The following is a 23,269-nucleotide window of genomic DNA, read 5'->3' on the forward strand; positions in this document are numbered from 1 at the left end:
TATATGTACCTAGGGTAAAAATTGTTTCAATAATGATGACCCAATGATGCCTTTTTACTATCTATATTACTATATCTATACTGGACATTGCATATTGTAGTAAATGAGCCAGTGTGAGAACTCGCGGTAGACAGAAAAGCAATGTGCCTAGGGCACAACAGTGGAGGGACGCTAGGCGTGTACCTGTTCTGTTGCCACTCCTAGTTCGGGCCCTTGTCCCCCCCAATGGCCTCACATGTTTTCCGAAAACCCACCCGCCCCATTGGCTAAGAGAGAGTGAGTGTGTGTGCCCCTGCCCAGTTACCAGGGGCAGCAAAGTCTACCCCTATCCCTAAATGGCTACCTGTGAGCATTATTACTTTTTTCTGGTTTCTGTATTTGGTACCATTGCACACTGCACAGCTGGTTACCTATATTACAGATAGGCACTCTCTCTGTCAGAATTTACTGGCATCTCAAGGCACTTGCAGCAATATCTAAAATGACAATAGCAGTAACAAGTCTTGCTGCTAAAAATATAAAATAAGGGTGTAATTTTATATTTTCTGGGCTGATACAATGCTGATGGACCATAGTTCTAGTCTTAGATCCAGAACATAATTACAGATGTAGTTCTATTATCTGATCTGGGTACATTGATATCAGCTTTACCCAGATGGCATTGTGAAAGTGATCATAAATATTCAGAGGAAGTATCAACTTTTGCTCTAGTTTTTTTGTAAAAAGTATTATTGTGTAAGGTGTGGAAATGTCACAGTGAATAAACCATTTCTTTTAATACATTTTAATAAATAAAAATCAATACTAATTTCAGTTTAACAAAAGCTAGGCATTTTTTAACATGTTTTCCCCAGGCCTACTGAGAAACCTTGCAGAAATCAATATTTGTGAATGTGTGGAGACAAACACCAACTCTTAATAGGAAATGGCATGTGTGCTGGGTGACTCACCCACATGAATCATTTTCAGCTCTGTTTTTTCTTTGCTGTGTGGCAAGGATTACTAATGGGCATGTAATAACTGCCAGCAACCATCTACCTCTAAACATTTTATGTTGTCCTTGGCTTGATTATCCATATATAAAAGAGTCTGTAGTGCCAGCCACGCATGAAACAATGACTCAGAGCACCAACAATGGGTGTTCCATCCATATTCAAGTCTGAGCTTCTTTTCTTTTCTATAGTTATTTGATGGACATAAAAGGGTATCTCAATGAATTCCCCACTAAAGTGTATGATTTCAGACCTGCACTTAAGTATCATTCAGGTGCTTTAGATAGCTGTATATGCCGATGTCAGATTATTTTATGCTCTTTCTTTATCATTTCTCAGAACAGCAAACTGCTCCTGGCCTATATAAATGTTGTTTTGAAACACAGCAGGGCATTAGAGGGCATTATACATACTTTGTACTGAAGAACTCTAGTCATTGCATATTTATAAATGATAGAAAATAGTCTTTCAAACAGAAGCAATATGTAATGTTTGGTATAACAGATACATATCAATCATCTAAGGCAAAACACAAAAGACTGTGATACAATAATGAATGCTTTTTATATGTGTATGCCTAATTCAGTACTTACATGGGTCCACCCACTACTCTGCGTCACACAATGTTTACAAACTGCATTCAAAAGATCATTTTGTTCCATTTAGCCTACAAGTATTTAGGGGCAACTTTCTTAACAGGGGTGATCAAAACACCTTGAACAAAGCTAGACAATATCCCAAGACAATGATCTGTATAATCTTGTAGATTTCGTTCATATATTTTCAATAAATTGCATGGTTTGAATGGAGTACAATGTGCAGGGGCTGCAAGCATTGCAACCATTGTATCATCTTAGAACAGGGCTGGCAAATCTGTGGCCCCTAATATTTCACTCCCAACTCATACAATGCAAGCGCTGTTGCTTAGAAAATCAAATGGGTCAGTAGGGAAAAAAACTAGGCTAAAAAATTACAGACATATAGATGGTAGATTTCCTTTACCTGTTTTAAACTCTGCTTGTCTGCTTCCCACAAAGGTGGTTCTTTGCAAACTTTTACAAATTAATTTAAAGGGTTGATCAAACACTTAGGTTGAGAGCTATTATACTGGAAAGCAAAAGAAAAGTGGGTGGCCTGACCGTACCTAATTGCTAAAGTTATTATGTACCAACTATACTCAGTAACAGTAATGTTTATAATCAGTAATGTTAATGACTTCAACCCTCCTACCGAGTAATGTTATAATGACTTCATCCCTTCCACCCTCCTATTCTCTTCCTTCATTCCCAAAAAATATTTGTTTTCAAAACATGAATGATATAACAAATGGGTTATGTACTAGTATTTTCATTTTTTTTTTAATCTTCATTGTTTATAAAAACTGGTTCTCTTATTGATACCCCTGCCCCCCATTCTCCTGATCAAAGGCTTCATTGATATTTTTGGATGATATCATAATTTTATTCTAGTCATGTCATTAAAAAAGTAGCACAGTGGATTACCAGTCCTCCACCCTTTCCCGCGTGAATAGTAATGGATTATGAATGCTATTTGGTAGGAAATAGGAGATATTAAATACTGTCAAACACAAAAAATATGAAAATGTGTGCTTTATTTAGTGTATTCTTATGGCTATATATACAAAACCATCCATTTTTAAACATATTTAGTTGTTCATAAATCAACAGTGTCCCTACTGGTGACAGAGTTTGCTGAATAACTACAAATTATTGAGGCAATATGTGTCACATGAAACCAACATGAAATCAACTATGTGGTTGACAATATGACAAAAAATGCCATATGAATTTAAGTTTCTTTACCATGAGTAATAGATAAGATCATCATAAAGAGAATAGGAATGTTCAGCAATAAGACACAAACAAAATTATGCTCCCTTTTCTAATTGAAAGTAAAATGCAGGATCCCTTATCAATGATCAGTAACTATTATAGCAGTTTTTACGTCTGGAACTCCAAGACAGTACAGATATGTAAAGGTTATTTTGTTTCGAGCCTGGCAACTTCTGTTACATCAATTGGTGTCTACTAGATGTCAATTAGAGGAAATTCCTTGATGTTATTGAGAACCGCATTAATACAGTTCCACAACCAACCAAACATCACACTAATAAATACTAGTCTGTTAGATTGCCAGATTGTCAGATTACAAAGTAAAATACTTAGGACCTGGCCAAAACCCATATTTACTTACTGTTACATTTTCTTTAAAATTTATTACAGGTACATGTTTTTATGCACTTTGTGTTCTTATGATATAAAAATACTGAAGGCAAAAAAGATTTTCATCAAAAATCCAAAGCATGTTTCATTTGAAATGAGTATGCTATAAGGTCTGAGATTCAAAATAGACCTTTAACATTCGGGTACAGAAAGGTCCAAACAGCCCCCACGTGCACAATAAATAGTGTCTATAGCATGGTACAGCAGCAAGATTGCAAGTCTGGCCTGCTTGCTATTATCATAAGTTCTTTGCTTGAATGTAACCAGATCACCTGAAAGCATCCAACTCGACTTGTTAAGTGCTTGTAAAAAATCCAAAAATGTGATTTTTACTTAATCTCATTATTGGTTGACTCCATGGCTACAAACTTCATCTCATTGTTCACAGTTCCAGAAGTAATACTTCCATCCCTTACTTTGTTTCGAAACATAAAAGGGAAAGCTTTCTTGAAAGACTTTCTGAAGCTTGCTCCCATAAAGGCATAGACTAGGGGATTGATTGAAGAGTTTGCATAGGACATGCAGTTCGCCCAAGTTTTGATTTTGTACGTTGCATAGTTGGCTTGAAAGCCTGGGTAAAAACCTTGAAATAGGCTGAAGAGCTGAATGGGACCCCAGCAAATAGTGAAAAGTAGAACGATCACTATAACCATCTTGGAGATTTTGCTTCTCATAGCAATTGTTCTCTCTGATAACAGCTGGACCTGGCATTAAGAAGAAGAACACGATGGTGAAAAACAGAAAAGTGACCATCAAATCTAAATATGTTGTATGATTATATAATGGTAGTTTTTACTGTCTAAATTCTTCCAGAAAGAAAATGTTTGCTTAGCATCATGTCATACATAACTATAATCTATAGTTTAGTTTTAACTAAATTAAAGGTAAGATAAATTGAACACACAGTCTGTTGGGAAAAAAAGAGAGTGGCATCTACACTTTGATTTAACTGAGCCAGACTTACAATACAGACTTACACAAGGAAACTTTATACTTTACAGCACACCTTTTAATAGGCCAAAAAGATTCCTCTGAGTAGCAGTAAAAGTCTAGACTGCAAAATACAAATATAGCATTTCTATTTGTTGATACATATATTACTCATACACAAGGTTTACAAATAATGCAACATTAACTGTATTAAATTGGTTAAAGAAATTAACTTACATCTTGCTTCATAAAGTCAGGGGTTTGTGAGAGCACTGAAAGGCTAATTATAATATAAGTAGCAACTGGTCGGCTCAAAACACAAAGACATACTGGCATGATTCGGTGACGTTACCCTCATATAAGTGTAGATACAGTACTGGGATTTATTTTTAGTAATAAGTGACAAATTCAGACAGATATGCATGGAAGTCTCTTAGATAATAGGTTATAGTAAAGAAGTACACAGATAGACTATAATGTAAAATGTTAAAAGAACTACTGTATATGCTTGAGTAGAAGCCTAGTTTTTCAGCACCCAAAATGTGCTGAAAAAGTCACCCTCAGCTTATACTCAAGTTGGGTGCCATGGGTCCCTCCAGACAAGCACCCTCTCTCCTTTGTGTGCAAATTAGGCCACCCGCAGCCAGACCCTCCAGTGCCCTGGCCTGCTTCCATACTTATTTCCCCTTACGAGTCCTCCAGGACTGTGTCTGCTGCCAGTTTGCCAATGCACAATGAGCATGGGGTAGTACTCATATTGTTTTTGTTGACCCTCTTCTCCACTTACAGAGCTAGTTTACTGTTTTTCTTTGAAATATATATTTAAAAACATATACCCCACTGATGCTTCAATTAATGTAATTCTATTGGTATTTATTTTGATTATTGAAACTTAGCAGTAGCTGCTGCATTTCCCACCCTAGGCTTATACTCAAGTCAATAAGTTTTCCAGTTTTCTTAGGTAAAACTAGGTACCTAGGCTTATATTTGAATCGGCTTATACTCGAGTATATACAGTATATTGTACATTTTTTGTATAAACAATTGAATGACATGTTTTTTTAATTGTAAAATACAAAAGTAAAATGCATAACATGCATATTTACCCTAGACATGCCAGCATAGTTACTTCTGAAAACAGATAATTAGCATTTTAACCTCAGATCAGCCAATATAATTACTACAGGAAATTGATAATTACCATATTAACCCCAGCTGTGCCAGTATAATCACAGGAAAAATGGCCAATAAGCGCTCCATTAACTCTAGACATGATAGTAAGATTACTGACAAATTGCCAATTAGCATTCTATTAACTCCCCACACCAGTAAGATCACAATTACCTATACTTGCACAAGCAGAATACCTGTAGAAAAGACTGACATATACTGACTGACTTACTGTGCACTGGAAATTGGAATGGATTTGAATAACTGCAATAATAAGGCTTATTCAGTATTTCTGATAATGGTGGTGACAGTGACACACAGATAGTGACACACAGAAGTGACTACTAACTGGTTGCCTTTGCCCAAAGTTGCCATGCAGTTACACATCAAGCAACCTGAAATAACTGGCTCTGGCCCTTGGTAAGACTCTGAAGCCGACCGAATACACAGGGCAAGCATGCGGTGAAGCAGCTGTGCTGGAGTGAGGTCCTGACCAACTGACCCCCTACCGTGTCTCTCTACACAGTAATGCACTGCAGACAGACAGCCCAGGACAGGTGTGGTGTGGATAGAGTTGCTGCTCATGAGCTGGCATGGACTGTGGAAGTGGTGGGGTGTACAATAAGACAAAATTGGACTGTTAGACTTGGTGGGCTCTGGGCAGATGTCCCTTCTGCCCTCTTATTAAATCAGCCCTGTCAATAATGACTATGGCATAAAACAAAGGAGAATAGCTTACCTGGTAATTGTTGTCAGTCGGCTCTACCACTGGCCGTCCAACCCTTTTGAGCATCAGTGAGTAACACAGACATATGGTCAGTAATGGCAGCAAATATACAGCTAGGAACTGGTACAGGATGCAGACCTTCTTCATAACATCTGATGGAAATTGCTCTATGCAGTAAGTTCTTGGCCCATACCAGTAACCCTTTTGAATCTTTTGATATGGTATGATTGGTGTGGACAGAAGTAATGATCCTGTTAAGAAAGGACATGACATGTTCATTATATTCGTTTGTTTTGAGAGAATACTTTTCAGTACAAGTATATAATAGGTTTAAAACACTAATGTATATAGTAATGTATGAAAATAATCTTTTATAATTGGTTCAACAAGGTAAAATTGCATGAAGATAGTCCATCCAATATTAGCAAAGCTGAAAATACCTGTTGACAGTGTCAGAATGGGGCAGGCGGGGCCCACTAAAACACCAGAGCAAAGGGCCCACCACTCCGGCCTTACTCCACCACCTCCAGCTAAGGACCCACCACTACCCATGAATAACGGCTCTATCACAGATATTTTTTGCGTAATGCATTTCACCCCCTAGCACTCCACCGCTGCACCACACAGCCTGCTGGTGTGCCTGGGCAGGTTTTCTTCGAGTACACCAGTGGGCCAGCCTGACCCTGCCTGTTGACTGCTGTTAACTCATGAAAGTCTGTTATTGTTCAATTCAATTTCCATGCTGGAAATTAATGAAATAAATGGCTCATGGAAAAACTTAAAGTAAAAGGTATATTTTTTAAAAATTGTCTGATTTATGTTCAGTTTAGTGTAGTAAGGCATGCAGACCTAATGCAACAAGGGTTCTAACTATGATTTAAACTATGATTTAAAATTGCTGTATTCTGTGTAAAGTATCTACTGCATCATTTGTGCAGACAGTGCTCCTACTAATCTGAAAATTACTAAAAAGTACTAATACTGCCACTGGGTGTGTGCTTCAGAAACACTACAACAGTTTATATAAATTAGCTGCTGTTTGGTCATGGGGGCAGCCATTCAAGCCAAAATTAGTCTAAGGGGGAGATTTATTAATGCACGAATGCTCCGAGCGTTCGTTTGAACACTCCGAGCGTATTTTGTCTGACAATTTCGTACCTTGCGCGACAATTTTGTACCTTGTGCAACAAAATCATATTGTTGCGCCGAGTATGAAAGTTTTGGACTCATTCAACCTTCGCTATCGTGACTTTCCTTGGGCCAGGTTGGAGCTGCAGAGTGCCCTTGATTCCTATGGGAGGCTTCCAAAACCAGGCAATATCTGGAGTTCTTTGTGTGCACATATATATATATATATATATATATATATATAAGATCTGTCCATTAGGCTACGTAGTATTTGCCCAACTATGCATGGATCCAAATCAGTCTTAATGGAAAGCTTTTTTTTCATTTTAATAACCCCAGACATATTTCTTTATGTTCTGATAATCATGTGCAGTTTTATTTCACTTGGAATATTCATAAATATAATATTTTCATAAATATATTTGTAATCTACTTTGGTTATTGTTGATCTGCCTATATTTAAAATGACAGAGGACACATGACTCTGTGATTCCATTGACTACAAAATAGATTGAATTACAGCCATGAAATATGAGAAGTCTGATTTTTTTATGAAGTTGTCACATTTACAGACATTTACAGACTGTTCCCTGAATGGGACAGAATATGTACAGTATATGCGCAGTATGCTTTGTACACAAGTTACTGCTTACTACTGAGCATTGGCATAGCTAACAGGGGAGCAGACCACCAGCGGCCAAGCACCAGCAGGAGGATAGTTTAAGTACATGCAGGGGGTAGGGAATACTCTTTTATGTAGGCACAATATTTTAGTCTATCTTTAATTTTCAAGATATTTTTATTTACAATGTATGTTTGTACCTATCCATATGCAGATGCTAACAATCATGGCTACTTTTGGGGTGCGATGACGCAGAGATCTCAGCGGGTAAAGTGTGGCATAGCATCGGTCGGCGCTCATTGCTGTCAGAGTGATACAAGTGGCCTGCACTGTTACCTGGATGAAGAAATAAAGGAAAGAGCTACTGTATCAATAGAGAAGCAGAAACTCTCCAAATAATACTTGCTTTCATCGTTATCATTTGTACTGTAAATACCTTATTTGAAAATGATATAACAATGATACTTCAAGACAGATGTGCACACAGTTCTTGTTATGTGTTAATAGTCCAACATTTTTTCATACTCTCCTTAGCTCATAACAAGGTTACAGTTATATCAGAACATCATTGTAATAGTTATATCATTCTTCTTTTAGGAGACTATCCCATAGCTCGTCAACCAAGCCATTTGTAAGTGGAAAATAGCGTCAAAATGTATTTTTCTTTTCATTTATATTTATTTTAAATGTGGAAACTAACAAAAAGACTTTTAAATATTTTCTTACTTACATAAGCCTATACAGTACAGAGAAGTCAAACCATGCTTAACAAAAATACAGTTTTTTTTAAAAAAAAATAACTAATAATAAAACAGTGCCTTGTACTTGATCCCAACTAAAATATAATTAAATCTTATTCACAGCGAAACCATCCTATTGGGTTTATTAAGCGTTTAAGTTATTTTTAGTAGACTTAAGGTATGGTGATCCAAATTACGGAGAATCCCTTATCTGGAAACCCCCAGGTACTAAGTATTAGATAACAGGTCCCATACCTTTACTACATTATGCAGTATTTTTTTAACTTAAGTAATATATATAACCCGGCTTTATAAATTATTATCTTTCCACAGTCTTTGTTGTGTCTATGTAACTCTAGGTAATTTATAATTATACTTAGTAGCTGCAGGGGGCAGCAGCAAAGGGTTACATTATACTTGCTCTGAAGGCAGCACATATTATATGATGCTGGAAATTATACAGATTAAAGGAACAGTAACACCAAAAAATGAAAGAGCTTTAAAGTAATAAAAATATAATGCACTGTTGCCCTGCACTGGTAAAACTGGTGTGTTTGCTACAGTAACACTACTATAATTTATATAATAAGCTGCTGTGTAGCCACGGGGGCAGCCATTCAAGCTGGAAAAAAGGAGAAAAGGCACAGGTTACATAGCAGATAACAGATAAGTTCTGTAGAATACAATAGTGTTTTATCTGTTATCTGCTATGTACCTGTGCCTTTTCTCCTTTGAATGGCTGCCCCCATACTACATAGCAGCGTATTTATATAAATTATAGTAGTCTTTCTGAAGTAAACACACAACTTTTACCAGTGCAGGGCAGCAGCACATTATATTTTAGTTACTTTTATACACTTTCATTTTTTGGTGTTACTGTTCCTTTAAGTATAGAGGCAAATGAAGCACAACTTCTGTATTATTAGTAAGAGTAATGAAGTGAGAGAAAAAGAGACAGTCAGCAAAGACAAGGACAGAGTTCTACAGTGTGATGTGTTACCTGCTGTAAATAGGCTACAAACTTGCACATGAAGTCTCCAAATACCCAACTGGGAAGAGGATAGAGGGTTGCAGTGAAAGGCACACAGCATACAAGGAACATGATATCAGTGGATGCCAAGTTTGCTGGGGGCACACAGATGCAAAGACATTAGGAATCATGGCATAAACCAAACATAAATACTTGTTACTTACATTTTGTAACCTAAAAAGTTAAAGGGCCAATATACTGTCATGTTTCAGTGTTTCTTTTGTATGTATGTGTGTATTGTAAATACTGGAAGAAAACAAATGTATAATTATCTCTTTTTGGTGATCCTTGCTTCAGTGAAAGTGTTATTAACTAATAAGGCATCTTAGTGAAATCCTTTGTTCTCTGGCTGTCTGGCTAAAAATTATTTTTAAATTATTTTTAATTATCCTATTATTTCATAATCAGTGTCGGACTGGCCCACCAGGATTCCAGGAAAACTCCCAGTGGGCCCTCTTACTTCTAACTATTTAGCCTATTTCATGGTCATTTCCTATTTCTGTGTGAAAAACAAAGCTTAATGGATAGAAGAATAGAGTATAGTATGTAAAGTAAAGAGACAAGGAGAACAGAGAGTTTGAGGGAGAAGAGGAGGAATTAAAGTTTTGAGAGTGGGACCATTGTCCAGGGTTTTCTGGCAGGCCCCTGCCATCTCAGTCCGACACTGGTCATAATATTCCAATAGTGTGTGGCCTAGCAGTCATGTGCTCTGCATGAGGAGCAAATGTCAGGTTTGTTCATAGACTGTATAGAGAGAATAAAACTGTCAGTATTGGTTTTTCACTGTAGTGTGTACATTCCAACAGGAAAACATTAGTGTAGTTGAGTGAAACAATTCAACAGGTTTAAAAATTTCAGTTGTACGCCAGAGAGGTGCTTTAGGAATAAGAACAAATGGGCAAGCTCTTGCATCCCTTAGTACCCCCACCCCCTGAGGTCACGGACGACTCTTAAGGTATACTATTTGTATGTCACTCGTACTTGGACTAGGAACAAACTGTATTGAACACAAAATACACTGGAAATTTGCAATTGATTATGGGGATAGGATTTTTAGGAAACAAGAAAATCCATCTGACTGCATGAGAGATAAGAGTTTCCCATCAATGCACAATGGACCTTTAGAATTATTTAAAAAATTACATTACAAAAATAAAAACAACCATCAATGGGGAAGTTATACACATCATTCATTTGTATATAAATCAGTGCATACCCATAGGTGCCCCTCAGTTGTTATTCATTTTTATTTATTTACTCTCCTTATTTAAGTGCTTAACAGAGATTGTTTATCATTTGCATTAGTCCCTGCCCCAGCCCAACAACCTAAGGTCCTTATCACATTTCAGTACATTTCATAAAGTGTCAAGTAACCTGTCTATATGTTTTTGGCATGTGGGATGAAACCAGGGTAACCCAGAGGAAAACATGGGACACCATACAAACTCCTTGCTGATAGTACACAAGGAGGACCCTACTGCAGGCAGAAGTGCTAACCCCTGAGCCACCACGTACAAGCTTTATCCTAGCCATTTAATTAAACACATGACATGATGAAATGAGTGTAAAATGGTTTGTGATACCATGAATTCCTTGATCACCACATTTATCACTAGTAAAAATATTCTATATATGGAATTTGTTACAGTACAATATAAGCCTAACTGATATCATCCAAAAAAAAAGGGTGCATTAGCCAAATATGGCTACAATACAACAGGCTCTTATATGTAGAAAAATGCTTGTTTCTTTTTTACAACAGTTGTTAGTATTCCAGTCATTCAAAAAAAAAAAAAAGGCTGACCCATAGCAAAATATATTAACATTTCCAAATATAAACATTTCTTCATTCTTTCTTTATTCTCTGCACCTCTATAATAAAAATCCAAGAGATGACATACGTTAAAAATGTTTAGTGTTAATAATATTACAAATATCCCCTAAAACAGAAAATGGTTTTCAGGTAATACATACCATATAGTATATAATTAGGTAATTATAGATATTTGGATAACTGGATTATTTGACATGAAGGTTACTTTGGCAGGGCCCATTTTGTATTTTATTGATGAAATTATTATAATAATTATTAAATGTTTCACTAAAAATTAGAGGAAATGGGACAAATTTACTGTGCCACAATATTGTTTAAATAACCAGGTTGAATCATTATTACCTGTTACTTCCTAGTAAAGCAGAAAAGGATTTTACTAAATGCATTCCTCCCAACTGTATTTTTGCAGGACAGTCCCTCTTTTTACTGAAAAGTCCCTCATTTCCCTTTGATCGCCTGTACTGATTGCTAAAAAGATACAATGCTTCTCAAACTTAATTTAAAAAGTAGCTTTTGGCAGAGAGCCCAGAAATCTTAACAAGCTACACCTGCTCTTAGATACAATTGTAAATAATAAGCTAAACAGGTCTCTTTGGGGAATTGAGACTTGCAACTTAAAGGGCAATTTCACCTTTTTTTTTTAGCAAAACTGTAATAACACATAAAACCCCCAGAAATGTGTTCAAACTTTAAATAACCTGCCAAATTTAGTTAAATGGGAGTGGTATTTAGGGGGTGTGGTCGTACAAATGGGCATGGTAAAAAAAGATTTCACTACGCTGCATGCAGCATTTATTTTTGGCTCTCTTTCCATTTTTAAAATGTTGGGAGGTATGTAAATGTCTGAGGCTTTCAGTTCAGTTAGTGTTAGAAGTCAGCACTGCTTCTGAGATCTAACACCACATAGTACAGAACAGAGTTTAAGTGCTCAATTTCATAGCAGTCAAAGTCATATTTCATACAGTCTGATAAACTGGCACACTGATCAAAGCAGGAAATGGGGGAAAATGTCACTTTTTTAGTCATTTGTAATCCTCAATTTGATAAACGTGCCTGTATATTTGCTAGTTCTAGCACTGGTCCCTAGCACAGCCTTCTCAGGCTTTTGTAGTACAGGTATGGGATCCGTTATCCAGAAACCGATATTCAGAAAGCTCCAAATTACGGAAAGCCTGTCTCCCATAGACTCCATTTTAATCAAATAATTCAGATTTTTGAAATTGATTTCCTTTTTCTCTGTAAAAATTAAACAGTTCTTTGTACTTCATCCCAACTAAATTATAATTATTCCTTACTGGATTCAAAATAATCCTATTGGGTTTGATTAATGTTTTATTGATTTTTTAGTAGACTTAAGGTATGGAGATCCAAATTACAGAATACCCTGGGTCCCGAGCATTCTGGATAATGGGTCCAATACCTGTACAGTAATTTTGTAGCACATTTCATACATTCCTCTAAATTTGCAGCTTAACCAAATACAGTTAACAGCCTTAAAGAGAAGTAATAATAGATCTTGTGCAGGGCGGGGTTAACTTTGAGAAATATGGAATTGTTCATTTAAAATAACCTACCATCTTTTGGCCATATACAGAATAAGGCTTTTGGTACTGGAGTTCCAAAAACCATTAAAGGGGTAGTAAAGGGCATCTTACAGCAGCCCCCTGGCATTTGCCAGAACCCACAGATTGCCAGTCTGGGCCTGAGTGACCAAATACACCACTTAGCTCAAGGCATTACAGAAAAAAAAACAGTGTATTTATTAGGCTGTGCATTGATTTTCAGCAATCATGCAACTCTGTATAGAAAGCCAGTGTAAACAGAAGCAGCCACTTGAAAATGTGAATATATGGTGTTTTTCCATTGCAGGTTTTTTTGCATTTTTTCCACACCAGAACTTTAATTTTTTCCCATTGACTTTAATGGATTATGCAAGGCCTCTAGTTATGCAAAATAATGGTGTAAATAAGACACACCCCTTAAAATTTACCATTCACACAGCTTTTTACCCTAGCAACCAAGCAGTAGTTTGAACAACAGTATGGAAAATGGACAAAAGAAGGTCTGACAGGAAGATATGTAATAAAAAAGTAACAATAATACAATGTTAGCTTTGTATTGCAATTGTTTTTACACCATTTGAAAGAGATGAAGTTGAGGATCAAATGTAAAATGGACAGGATTTGTAATAAGCCAGTTTATTATAGACCTCCAAACAAGCATATGAACTGTGAGCAACTGAATATTGGCTGTTGGGAAGGTGACCTGCTGCATTGTCAGAACCAGGAGGTGATATCAGTTATAATAACCTTTAAAGCCACTGAATATTTGTATATTAGAAAGTTGTTTAGAATTATGTTTTACAAGAGTTTACATCCGCTTTACAGAGCAAACAGCACTCTACAAGCTGCAGGGGCATATAAGTTCAAGGGTAGAAGAAGAAAACCGATACTGGGATTAATAGGATATTAATATCAAAGAGTATTAGCTGAAAAATACTGAAAAAGAAACAAGGAGCAGGAAATTGCCCATATACAGCAAGGCCCATAACCCTCGAGCCAGAGAGTGCTGCCTGAATGTTCCCTGTGTACACACTGTGAATAGTGGTGGGAGGATACAGTGGGCTAAATTCATGTATTAGTGTTTCAAATGTCACACATTCACATGCACTGGCCTAGAGGGGGCTGTTTTGTAGTGGTTTTTATTTTTAGCTATACACTTCTGCTTACACATCCATACCATTCAAATAAGATGAGTAATTATAAACATTTTCTCCTGATAACTGGCATATTATCCATGTTTAAACATAATATCTCCTCTTTCAAACAAGTTAGCTATTATGCTGGTATAATAGGACACCAATCCCGCATTATGTATCGTTCAGATAAACAGGAGGAATGCATTCCCCTATGCCTCTCATCTAACATAAAGGAACAGCAAAATTTAGATTGGTGTTTTCAGTTCTGCCTTAATTCACATTACAAAACAACAAGGACATGTTTGTATCATCCTAATGGAGGTAATTACAGAGCTGCCAAAATTGGCACAATTGTTCTGGGAAATAAAATGAGATGCCATATACATTATACTGTACATTCTAGTTCCACCAGCAAGGCTAAGGAAGTTGAGGAAGTCCTGAGAAATAATCTATATACTAAACTTTTGTGCAGCCCTTGTATATGTCTCCATCCAGTGGCAATATTAGGAAAATCACCTAAAATATACAGCTTGCATGTTAGTTTTTTTCACACAAATATTACACTGAAAAGGTATTTTCTTATTCCCTCCAGTGTTCTATTTAAAAGGAAATATACTGTATCATAAGATGTCACTTAATTGTTCTATAAAAAATCAGTGAAACACATTGCCATATTTTGAATATAAATCCTTATTTATCAACAGGTTATGTTTATTGTCAAGCATGGATGCTGACATATTAAAAATTAATTTACTATGTGCAGGGCAGCATGCAAAAAATGGGCACTTTGCACCCGGCACATAGAAAGAGATGGAGTGCAGAGACCTCTGTTCCCCAATAAATAAAGGCTGTTTCTGCAGCTACACACCCCACTATAACTGGACATACTGCTGGGCTGGCAGGGGCTTGTGTGAAGCCTACAGAGAGACGTTGATGATCTTACTTAGTAATACTGACACAATTCCTTGGGTGGGGAAGTGGCATGTATATTGGGTGGAGGGGGCTTTGGAGGCTTTTGGAGTTGAAAAATTATGGAAATTCAGTTTTGAAAACAGACTATTCCGAATTGTTGCACAAAAAAACAGCGCCAAAAATCTGAAACGTCTAAAGTTTTGAAGCAGAAGGAGGATCCTCCTGGGAAGGAATATCTGCCAATAACTGCTACATGAAAGTTTTAGTGAAAAACTTTTTTTTTGGCCTGACTGAGACAAAGGGGCCAATTTACTAACATTTGTATTTTTGTCTTTTTGTCTTAGAGGTAAAAATCATGAATTATACTAATAACTGCTTACTTGAATTTTATTACTCTAAACAATGAAAAATTCATAAATTCTTAAGTGTGAAAAACACAAAAAACACTTATACAAGATGTTGCTGGTAAGGTAATGTAGAAGTGAAAGGGAGCTGTCCTTGGCAAATTGTAATAATCTTTATTTAATTCATGGTTTTAGAGGTTTTTGTGATTTTATCCATTAATTTATTATAACAAATAATTTTAGCATATGTAAAACTGAAAAAGAGGTTTCAATGGACACTCTACATGAATATATTTGTTAACAAAATACATTGATAAATAAAATTCAGAAATATTTAAAGAAATAAAATAGTGACATGATGGCACACTGGTTAGCATTGCTACTTCACATTGCTAGGGTTTTGGGTTCAATTCAATAACGGCAACTCTTCTTGCAGCTTATATGCGCACCCATATTTACATTTAGTAGGGTGCATCAGCTTCACCCCACAATCTAAAAACACACTAGTAGGTTAGCTGGCTCCAGATAAAAAATGTGTTGTAGGGAAATTAGAATTCAAACTTCACTGGGATAAGGAGTGATGTAAATTATTCAAACATCTGTCCATATAATTTGTTTAGATTTCCATTCCCCGCCAGAGAGCATCAGTGTCTATATGCAGTTTGTTGCTGTGAGACATGGGCTCAATTCCAATGTGTGCTGTCAGGATCAAAATCCTCTTAAGCTACTCTGGGGCATAAATATTCATCTTCATATCACTTAAAGTTGCCCTCAATTTAACAAGCCTGTTCAGCTATATGTTTTATATTGTGCACATAAAATAAATGTTGCAATCACACACACCGCTCCTGGTACTGACCTAATTCACCGCACTAATCCCTACATAGTGTAATAGAGAGAAAAGATTTTGCCTTTATTTGCAAGTTGATATTATTAGGTTATTGGAAGTGCAGACACGTATATAACAGCAGATTGTACTTACTGGAGAACAACATGTCCCAGGAACAGAATACCTGCATTTATCATAAATGTTATTGGATTATTGCTGTTTTATGTGCTGTACTTGTCAAATAAAGGGTCTGATATAGATTTGCAGATATTGGATATTGCTATGAGTTATATAGTAATGCTTGCGTCACCTACTCTTAGCAGTCTTATGTTAGCAATTGTACAATTATAGCTGCATACAGCATAGCATTAAATCTTAAGAATAAATATCACAAATCATCATCATGCTCTGCCGTCCCCCATTAAGTTTAATGGAAACATCCTGACACACCAGGTTCCAGCACTGGACTCCCATGTCTCCATACTTTGTACTTTGCATTTTAGACATTTGTAAATAATGTCTAAATACAAGCAACATGTTTGTGTGCTCCTGTAAAAATATCAAAAAAATCAAACAACCTGTTTATGTTGGTTCTATAAAGAGTTATCTGGTGTATCTGGTGAGATGTAATGTATACAGCCTTAAGTTCCTACAGTCTCAACACAAGTGTTCCAAATGTATTTGCCATTCTCTCTCTCTCTACACACATATATATTCAATTGCTTTTGCTTACCTATATAAAAGTTGGTGGCAGTCCTCATCTGTCTGTGTTTGGAGATGACATAAATAACAAGAGAGTTCCCAATTAGCCCAACCAACATGATCAAGGCGAAGAAAAGAGGCACCAGCCAGGCATCAGTTAAGAATGGTGGGGGTCCAGTCTCAGTCCGGTTCACCAGGGATTCATTGGTCCTGTTTACATCCCCCAACATGCTGCTGTTTATTGTCCCCCAGGACAAGTTCAGCATCTCATCGAGTATTTCTTCTTCGAGAGCCATCAACAGGTAGGAGGCAGAAGTTTTAAAAGGTTAAGGAGCCCAGCTGCAGCGTAAAGGCTAAATAGGATTTGCTCTTCTTTGCAGCAAGATTTGTTTTACAGAGAAACACCCATATTTGTATACTGGATTTTGGAGTAAAAATGCTTAATTCCCTACAAAAAAGATTTGCAGATGAGATAATAAAATTCCTTCCATGTTTAATTCACTTACTGCGTTCCAGTGTCTTTAAGGATTGGTCCTCTTGACATTTTCAGGACTGTGCATTTTCAGGACTGAAAGAGGTTACGCTCTGCTTCCCCAGACAGCTCAGAAGTGACTGGTAAGTCTCTATTCTGTGCTTTATAGTGCAAATGGCAGCACGTGGAATCTGCGGGGTAAAGAAAAAACCTTGGTGTACAGTTGCCAGGCAGCAAAGCACATCCCAGTTACTGTCATGTTTTCTTTTTTTTTTTGGCTTAGCATGGATAGAACCTTTTGTCATGCTCATCACACATGAGCTAACAAAAAAGAACAGTAGTATCTACCTAATCCAACATTCCCTAAACTAGTACCCATTAATACGTTTCCTGGGTTAATTGGGGTTAATTGGCACCTGATGAATTTTCCTTAATGTGTATGTATATATTCTGAGGTAGGAATCTTAGATTATAAGCTCCATAGGGTAGAGCCAGATATGAATGATGAGAAATCTCTTTAAAGCACTACCTAACATACTGTCACTATATAAATAAAGGATGGTCATTATAAAGAATGATCTAATTTGTTTTATGCTCAGGTATATAGGATCTATCATTCAGAATGCTTGGAAGCAGGTTAAATATGTGAATATTTTCCTCATGAAACTAAGGGTTATTTATAGCAGTTGTATTTCAAGATCTTGTGCAATGTTATAAATTTGTTGATGTTTTTCAATAAACTACCTTTTGCTCAACAGAATTGAAGTTATGATTTAACCTGCTTTTAGGTTCCTGGGTCACTAACCCTAGCAGCCAAATAGGGATCAATTTAAAACCTAAAATAGGCCAAAAGAATAGAGAGCTATATGCATTGCATCAATAAGTGAACACATCTGTGCCACTTGCATGGCTCTAATTCCTTATAGGTACAAGCAGAAGCCATAAACCTGCAATTTACTAGGCACAGATTTTTATTTTTTTGTGCTGTATCAAAAACAAAATTCTACACCTGATGGCACTGGGTGCAACTGCACTGCAGTGCTGGGAATGAATGTTGCATTGTGGGTTAAAAATGGTGAACTGTACAGTTTTGGAGGGGGTTTTGCACTCTTCAGTAAATAAGGCCTTAAAGGTTTATTTTGAGTGATATTCCATTTTAAGTTTCGGATTGCTTTTTCTGGTTACCTGTTTTAAAGGAGAAGGAAAGGTAAAAACTAAGTAAGCTTTATCAGAAAGATCTATGTAAATACAGCCATAAGCACCCACAGAAACGCTGCACTGAATCATCAAACTAAACACAGGATTTCTTGTCTCTTTTTTGTAAACAAGATGTTCCAGTGTCTGACTTCCTCTCTCAGAAACATCCTTAATTCCCGTGGCCAGAATCTGCGCAGTTCTCTTCTTTCTCCCCTCTCCTGCTAAGAACTCCCTCCCCCTCCCTTAGGAATGTATGATCAAAGCTATAACAGCTAGACCGCAGGCAGGAAGCTACTTAAAATGGCAGCTTCTTACCATACCTGTTTACTCAGGTATGGTAAGGCTTTCTGCAGAAAAAATATATTGTTCTAGGTGGCACTAATGTGGCAAATCTATTGACAATAAAATGCCAAAATGACTTTCCTTCTCCTTTAAAACAAGTTGTTGATTGGTTGCTATGGGTTACTACACTTGGGCAAACTTTGCTCCTTTTACTAAATATTCCTGCAACCAGATGCCTAGTGCTAGATATATCAAAACTTGATAGAACCACACAAGATTCAGTCTTTTTTGCTTTGTTTAATAGGGAGAAAAAGGAAAGCTTTTAAGAAATATAAGTCAGAGGGGACAGTAGCTGCGTTTAATGATTATAAACATTATAACAAGTGTTGTAAAACAGCAATCCGGAAGGCAAAGATAGAAAATGAGGAGCACATCGCGGCCGAGGCCAAGACTAACCCCAAAAAGTTTTTTGAGTATATTAATAGTAAAAAGATGCAGGTTGAGGGTGTGGCCCCATTGAGTTATAATAACAATATGGTTACAGCGGATACAGAAAAGGCAGATGTGCTTAACCAGTTCTTTTCTTCTGTGTATACAGTAGAGGAGCCAGTGGGCCAAGTCCCACCCAATAGCTTCACTGTTGCCTCAGCTCCAACTATACAGTGGTTGGCACAGGATATGGTGCTTAAAGGGTTACACACGATAAATGTAAACAAGGCACCTGGGCCAGATGGAATACACCCTCGGGTACTGAGAGAGCTAGGGGCAGAATTGCAGTGGCCCCTGTTTCTGATATTCTCAGACTCTCTTTCATCAGGTATGGTACCTAGGGATTGGAAGAAGGCGAATGTCATTCCCATATTTAAAAAGGGAGTAAGATCTCAGCCTGGCAATTATAGGCCTGTAAGTTTGACATCCGTGGTGGGCAAGTTATTTGAAGGCTTGTTAAGGGATCACATTCAAAATTATGTAGTGGAGAATGCCATTATGAGCAGTAATCAGCATGGCTTTATGAAGGACAGGTCATGTCAGACCAATTTAATTGCTTTTTATGATGAGGTAAGTAAGAAGCTGGACAGTGGGGATGCAGTAGATATCATCTATTTGGATTTTGCGAAAGCATTTGATACCGTTCCCCACAAACGACTGCTTTCTAAGCTAAGGTCTATTGGTCTTAGTGAAGCCGTTTGCACATGGATAGAAAACTGGCTACAGGATCGGGTACAGAGGGTGGTTGTTAATGGTACATTCTCTACTTGGAATAAGGTCCTCAGTGGGGTCCCTCAGGGTTCTGTACTGGGTCCACTTTTGTTTAATTTGTTCATAAATGACTTAGGGGAGGGTATTATGAGTAATGTATCAGTGTTTGCAGATGACACAAAACTCTGCAGACCAGTCAATTCTATCCAGGATGTGACATCCCTGCAGCAGGATCTTGACCAATTGGCAATCTGGGCAACTAAGTGGCAGATGAGATTTAATGTGGATAAATGTAAGGTCATGCACCTGGGATGTAAAAATATGCAAGCCACTTATACCCTTAATGGGACTGCACTAGGCAAATCCATAATGGAGAAGGACCTTGGAGTCCTTGTAGATAATAAACTTGGCTGTAGCAAGCAATGCCAGGCAGCAGCTGCAAGGGCAAACAAGGTTTTGAGCTGTATTAAAAGGGGTATAGATTCACGGGAGGAGGGGGTTATTCTTCCCCTTTACAGAGCGCTGGTAAGGCCCCATCTAGAATATGCTGTTCAGTTTTGGTCTCCAGTGCTCAAACGGGACATTACTGAGTTAGAGAGGGTCCAGAGAAGGGCAACTAAGCTGGTAAAGGGTATGGAAAGTTTCAGTTATGAAGAAAGACTGGCCAAGTTGGGTCTGTTTACACTGGAGAAGAGGCGCTTAAGAGGTGACATGATAACTATGTATAAATATATAAAGGGATCATATAATAACCTTTCTAATGTTTTATTTACCAGTAGGTCCTTCCAACGGACACGAGGGCACCCACTCCGTTTAGAAGAAGGGAGGTTCCATTTAAACATTCGGAAAGGATTTTTTACAGTGAGAGCTGTGAGGTTCTGGAATTCCCTCCCCGAATCAGTCGTGCTGGCTGATACATTATATAACTTTAAGAAGGGGCTGGATGGATTCTTAGCAAGTGAGGGAATACAGGGTTATGGGAGATAGCTCTTAGTACTAGTTGATCCAGGGACTGGTCCGATTGCCATCTTGGAGTCAGGAAGGAATTTTTTCCCCTCTGTGGCAAATTAGAGAGGCTTCAGATGGGGTTTTTTGCCTTCCTCTGGATCAACTAGTAGTTAGGCAGGTTATATATAGGCATTATGGTTGAACTTGATGGACGTATGTCTTTTTTCAACCCAACTTACTATGTTACTATGTTACTATGTTACTATGTTTAATGAAATTTTGTAGGTAGCTCCAGTGGAGCTATTCACTAGAAAAATTCTGGACTGCTGGTGCACCAAGATACACTAGCACGGCCCCCTCTCCTGTATATTGCCTTAAATGGTGAATTAACCATTATTTGCACCAGAGCTAGGGTTTTTCTGGGCTTAGCACCACTACATTTGGGAGTTTTATTAGCCTGCCAAAACTTCCAGGTACCCTTCTCGTGGCCAGAATATTATTTTCATTAAATTCTTTTAGAGCTAAGGCATTGCAGCTTCCATTTTCCATTTATTTTAATGGGAAACAAGTACCTGCACCAGTAGAGGCACTTATCGATCTAAAAGGTCCTAGTGTGCTCCAAAACTTGCATATCCCTATAAAGAATGATCTCTGCCCTTTAGGGCAGCACAGATAATCACCAGAAAGGGAAAAGTGGTACAGCCAATCCTAACAGGCCTGTAGGCCCAAGCAAACATGTAGCTGCATGACAATAATCTAGTTAATGAACAATATGTCTATGGGTTCATGGGAACAAAATATTCATATTAATCAGCACAGCATCATTTAATTCTTATAATAGCTTTGTTTGTGCTGTCTGGTTAGTAAGTCTTTTAAAAAGAATTTATTCTGCCTTTGTTATTAAACTATACCTGGCAATTACATTCCTCTTATAGGATAATTAAAGACTCTGTTAAACATTAAAGCAGTGAGTAAACTTTCTTAAGGGTTAAAAAAAAAACCTCAAGCAAATTATTCTATAGAGGAATTTATAGAGTTGGAGCAGAAGATTCTATTGCTCTGAAGTAAATAATTCCCCTCAGGTAAATTCATATTTAAAGGAGATGGAAATGCTAATAAAGAATTAATCTCAAGCTGCAGGCATACCTTCAGTTCTCTCACTAGTGCCCTTAAGTCTCCCCATATTTCTCCCATTCAGATGATCAGAAACCTCATAGGAAAAAAAAACGATGAGCTCTGTAAAGAAAGTTCCCATAATGCCTCACTCCTGCACCAAGACCAGTGTACATGCTCAGTTAGTTTCCTGCTGATTGGCTCAGATCACAGATTCCTAAGGGGGGGAGTGAGTTCTTAGCATTCTTGAGGGAGGGGGGAGAGAAGAGAGAGCTGTATATCTCTGGCACAGGAAAACAAAGACATAACAAATCCTGTTTCTTTTGACAGAGGACTCAGTGCAGCGATAAAGTTTTTACCTTTCCTTCTCCTTTAAGAAATATATTTGATATTTTTTTTATCAGGGACAAAATAAATTGTGATTTCAAGAATAATGGCATAAAGTCCCATGATCCTCCAGGATTCCATGCTCAACTGCACTTGGCAGGCACTGGCCCTTGTCCAGTGCAATATGTGCTCTGATCCTTGCACTTGATTGGAAATCTGGCTACGGGTGCAGAGTTGCACTGGCAGGATTTCTTCTTAAATTAGCCACTTGCACCCTATGGGTTCTTGGCACAAGTGTTCTAAATGACTTGTAGGCTATGGGGTGCCAGTGAATGCATCCTCACCTCTTGCACTTTCTGTATTCAGTGCCAATTAAATTCCATCAGGGTAAGGTCCACTGCGCTTACAGATGTGAATGATACCTATGCTGTTAATATAGACTCACAACCAGACAAAATCTAAATTTTACAGATATGAAAAAGATGCAAAAATGTGATGAGCACTCAGAGCATCCACAAAGGACGTACAAAAGTAGTAAAAACATATAATATCTGTAGTTACGTGTTTGGCGTTTCAAAAAAACTCAATCATAGGCCTATAAGTAAGTGCATTTGGAGCATGAAATGTGTAATGCTACAGAAATAATGTCCTAAATAAACCATTTCTTTTTTACTACTTTTATGTGGCCTTTATGGATCCTTTCATGGATCACCATTTTGCATTTAGGCATTTTTGCTTTCCTGGCTGAGGGACAAGGGTTGGGGCTGATGCACCTGGACTACTACTTCTCTTTGGTGAGTTTCTACTTCTGGTGGCATGTTTATGTGCA

At 37.4% G+C, this 23,269-nt stretch overlaps 1 protein-coding gene across 1 annotated transcript; it reads right to left on the reverse strand.

Moving 5' to 3' along the window:
- Positions 1 to 3,375: 3,375 nt before the first annotated feature.
- Positions 3,376 to 17,363, reverse strand: kissr2 (G protein-coupled receptor 54). The gene is given in 5 exon segments (NM_001171825.1): positions 3,376 to 3,939; positions 6,075 to 6,313; positions 8,013 to 8,148; positions 9,553 to 9,677; positions 16,933 to 17,363. Coding segments are annotated over 5 exon segments (1,110 nt in total). The 5' UTR covers positions 17,168 to 17,363; the 3' UTR covers positions 3,376 to 3,564.
- Between the last annotated feature and the right edge of the window lie 5,906 nt (positions 17,364 to 23,269).

The sequence above is a fragment of the Xenopus tropicalis genome, chromosome 4 (genome assembly GCF_000004195.4).
Source record: "Xenopus tropicalis strain Nigerian chromosome 4, UCB_Xtro_10.0, whole genome shotgun sequence".
Classification (NCBI taxonomy): Eukaryota; Metazoa; Chordata; class Amphibia; order Anura; family Pipidae; genus Xenopus; species Xenopus tropicalis.